This window comes from Manacus candei, unplaced genomic scaffold (assembly GCF_025592945.1).
Source record: "Manacus candei isolate 608988 ecotype Guabito, Panama unplaced genomic scaffold, ASM2559294v1 h1tg000021l, whole genome shotgun sequence".
Classification (NCBI taxonomy): Eukaryota; Metazoa; Chordata; class Aves; order Passeriformes; family Pipridae; genus Manacus; species Manacus candei.
The window spans coordinates 4,756,462-4,760,576 of record NW_026138069.1 but is presented as its reverse complement, the minus strand read 5'-3'; the positions used below and the strand labels follow the sequence as shown (position 1 = coordinate 4,760,576).

The window sequence follows — 4,115 nt, the reverse complement described above, 5'->3', positions numbered from 1 at the left end:
CCTGTATGTCCTGGAAACAGTAATGTGTTATCAGACATTAGTAATTAGTTCTGGGAAAGGCTTCACTGCTCAAATCAGGCTGCAATATTAAAATGAAGAATTACTTAAAATATCCCTGTGCTATGGGAAACCTTCCTCGTAAATAAGCTAGGTGCTGTGAGTGTTCACTCCGACCCGAGCACTGTTGCCATCTCTGTGTGCCAGGCGTCCATCAGGACCGCCTCATCCATTCCGTTATTCCCGGCTCCTCCCGTCTGTGTCTCCCGTTTCGCGGGGACAGGCGAAAGGCAGGCACAGTACGTGCAGTGAGCGCACAGAGCCGGACCTCAGGCCCTGGGGCACTGATATTCCAGCAAAAACTGCAGAGCACCGCGCCAACAGCGCACCGCACGGCGCCTCAGCGGCGCAGGACGCGGCCGGCCCCAGCCGTGCCGCAGGTGCGCGGGGAGGCGCCCCAGAGCCGCCCTCGGGCCGGCGGGGTGAAGCGGAGTGACAGCTCCAACAGCCAATGAGCGAACGCGCTCCGGGCGGAGAGGCGGAACACCGCCGGGCCGCCTCCTGGGCTGGTGGGAGAGAGTCGGAGTGACAGCACCCACAGCCAATGAGCGCACGCGATTCGGGTGGAGGGGCGGGGCGCTAAGGCTGGCGGACGGGCGCCACCGCCCGCCGCGGGGGGTGAGAGGCTGCCGTGGGCGGAGGGCGCGGCCGCCGCGGCATTCCCCGAGGGAGGGTAGAGGGAGTGAGCGAGGCCGCTCAAAGCAGGGCGTGGGCGGGGAGCGGTCCCCTTCCCCGGCCGCGTTTGGCCTCGGGTAGTCGGGCTGAGGGCGGTACGGCCCGGGCTGTACGGTGAGTGGCCGGCGCCGCCAGCCAATGGGCGAGGCGGAGCGCGCCTTCCTCCCCGCCCCAGAGCTCAGCAGGACCAATGGGAGCCCGCGGGGCGGGGCGCGCGAGCCTAGCCGCGCGCTGGGAGGCGCCCGCGCCGCCAGATGCAGAGGAGAGTCGCGAGGGCGGCGGCGGCAGCGGCAGCACCAGCACCACCACCAGCACCAGCACCACCACAAGCACAAGCGCAGGCGGCGGCGCGTGCAGTGGAGCGGCGCGCGGGCATGGGGGCGCGGGCAGCGCGCGCCTCCCGGCGCTGAGGCACCAGCGGTACGAGCGGGGCGGGGGGGCTGCCCGGGCGGGGGGGCCGGGCCGGGCCGGGCCGGGCGGGAGGGACGTGTGTCCTGTGCCGTGTGTCCTGTGCCGTGTGTCCTGTGCCGTGTGTCCTGTGCCGTGTGTCCTGTGCCGTGTGCCGTTCCGCGTTGCGCTGCTGCCCGCGGCCGCGCCCGCAGTCGGGGCGGCGGCGCTGTGGCCGGCGCGGTGCGGCCGCTCGGCGCAGGCGGAGCGGGGTCTAACGACGTTCGTGTCGTTGTCAGGATCCGAGCGCAGCCGCGGGAGCCGCCTCTGCTGGTGGCAGCCTGCTGTCACCTTCCCTGCTGGCAATGGGGAATGGACTCTCGGACCAGACGCCGATCCTCTCCAGCCTGCCTTCCTTTCAGAGCTTTCACATCGTCATCCTGGGGCTGGACTGCGCTGGGAAGACGACGGTGCTCTACAGACTGCAGTTCAATGAGTTCGTCAACACTGTCCCCACTAAAGGATTTAATACTGAGAAAATCAAAGTGACGCTGGGCAACTCGAAGACGGTCACTTTCCACTTCTGGGATGTGGGCGGCCAGGAGAAGCTGAGGCCGCTGTGGAAGTCGTACACAAGGTGCACCGATGGCATCGTGTTTGTGGTGGACTCCGTCGACGTTGAGAGGATGGAGGAGGCCAAAACAGAACTTCATAAGATTACTAGGATATCTGAGAATCAAGGAGTGCCTGTCCTTATAATTGCTAACAAGCAGGACTTGAGGAACTCTCTCTCCCTTTCTGAAATCGAGAAGATGTTGGCAATGAGTGAGCTGAGTTCTTCAACACCCTGGCATTTGCAACCTACCTGTGCAATCATTGGAGACGGACTCAAAGAGGGACTGGAAAAACTATATGATATGATAATTAAGCGAAGGAAAATGTTGAGGCAGCAGAAAAAGAAGAGATGAGTTCTATTTTGACCTTTCTGTTTTAGAGTAGTTACATGGTCAAAATTTGACTTAAGACAGCTTCCAAACCCAGGCCTGCCTGTTTGGATGCCGTTAAAATTAGTTACGTTAAACTATCAGTTGCACAACCTTGCTGTGTGAAGGAAGGCTGTGCAGTTGTGGAACTTTTTTTTTTTTAACTAGTCTCTTCTGAGTTTTATGGCTCTGTATTATTTCAGAAGCCCTAATAGATGATGTAATGCTATCAGGAAATGGATGTCTAAATAGCCAAATAAAACGAGGGTTTTCTGCTTAGTGTTGTACTCATACGTTTGAGGGTGCCCTCTGCAAGCAGTTTGCGTTGAAGGTGTTTGTATTTTTAAACTTCTAATGCTCGTAAGTGGAGTGCTTAGGTGAACATTATACAGCTTTAAAAACATGTATAAAGCTAGTAACCCATAATTCCGTTGAGGCTGTTTTTTTACCTTGTTTGGGGATTTCCATGGAAGCTTGGCCACATGTGTAGGTTTGGTTTTTTTTTAATTTGGCACTTTTTGAAATTGAATCATGTTCAGTTCAAATACTTGAAATTTTAAGTGCTGTGGATTCTTCAACTCATAAAAGAAAGACTTTGACAAGTGAAAAATGTAAACAACACACTGGAGCATGAAAAAGTGGTTTCCCAACATATAGCATGTTTTTGATACGTAAGGTTTTTATTTTTTAGAAGTAGCCATTCATCATTATACAGTGCTAATCAGGTTTAAACTGTTACTCAAAATTAGTAAGTTATTTCTGAATGGTGAGTCCTCCTAGTATGAAAGTAAAAGTCAACGAATTGCAGTAAAGAAGCTATAGAGAACAGTTCTGACTGCTGTGGTTCTAACCAGTGCGGCATTCTTTGCTCTACTGGTGACTTCCTGGCAATATAACATAACGAAGTAAGGATGGAGGTAAAATTAGCAGACCACATCTTGTATCTTCCCAAAATACCCCATTTTATTAAAGTGGTATTGCTGTGTCACTTTCAACGTATGCTTTTTTTATTGTGACTCTTACAGTATTTTGTGGTTAGGAATGTAATAATGCTTTATACACTCGAACATTAGACACTACCGGGGGCGGGGGTGGGGAAGGGAGGGAAAGGGGGAAGAAGATTTTCAAGATGGGCCTGTGTTCTGCTTTAATTATGCTTTAAGCTGTTCTTGTTTACAGTGTGCAAACAGTGTTAACTGGGCAGGATAGTGCTTGACGGAAAAGGGAGGGTAGTTTTTCTTACTGGTACAGAGCTTCAAGTGACTCTCTAGATACTTGGTTAGCAATTGAAAGGGCTAAAGCAGAGCCTGGATTTTTAAGACTAACTTTAGTGGTGCTGTAAAAATTCATCAGAATGTTAGATTATCTTTAAAGTTTTGTTGGAAATACCAGATTAAAGAAAAAATAAAAAAAAATAGCAAAATCTAGTTCCTCCTCTCGACCAGCAAAGTAATAAATTTTTCTTACCTGCTGCCATGTATCAGGAGGATGACAGCTACAAATCTGAATGTCAATCCATGTAATTTAGCTATGTTTAAAAAAAAAAAATCAAACTTTTTAACCAGCAGCTGTTTGACCAGGAGGTAACCAAAAATGCACTTTAGTGTCTTCAATAACTGAAAGTGACAGCTGTTTGTTTTTTTAATGACATCTTGGTCCTTTTTGAATAAACTGAAGTAGCTTCCAGTGGAGCTTTTGTATGGTGGTTATATATGTACCTGCACTGGTGACATTGTAAGTCACTTACTCAAGTAATGTCTATATTTATAGAAATGTGGATGACTTCTTAAACCTCAATAAACAATTCAAAACAAACCTGCAGAGAGAAGGTGTCTGACTTCTTGTACTGCAGTGGTACGTTCTTATTGACCTCTGTGCACATAGTTCTGCTGTTATTAGAATCAGTATTTCTGTTGAAAACCAAAGTCATATAAATGTGGTGAGGTTCATAAATGTCACGGTGTTAGAAATTGAAGGTATGCAATTGAAAACTTAAGATCAATGGCATGTCTG

The 4,115-nt window shown here is 50.5% G+C and overlaps 1 protein-coding gene across 1 annotated transcript; it reads left to right on the top strand.

Moving 5' to 3' along the window:
* Positions 1-985: 985 nt before the first annotated feature.
* On the top strand, positions 986-2,381 carry ARL4A (ADP ribosylation factor like GTPase 4A). Its single transcript, XM_051785994.1, has 2 exons — positions 986-1,152; positions 1,419-2,381. The coding sequence occupies exon 2, from the start codon at positions 1,485-1,487 to the stop codon at positions 2,085-2,087; it is 603 nt and encodes a 200-aa protein (XP_051641954.1). The 5' UTR covers positions 986-1,152; positions 1,419-1,484; the 3' UTR covers positions 2,088-2,381.
* The last annotated feature ends 1,734 nt before the right edge of the window (positions 2,382-4,115 follow it).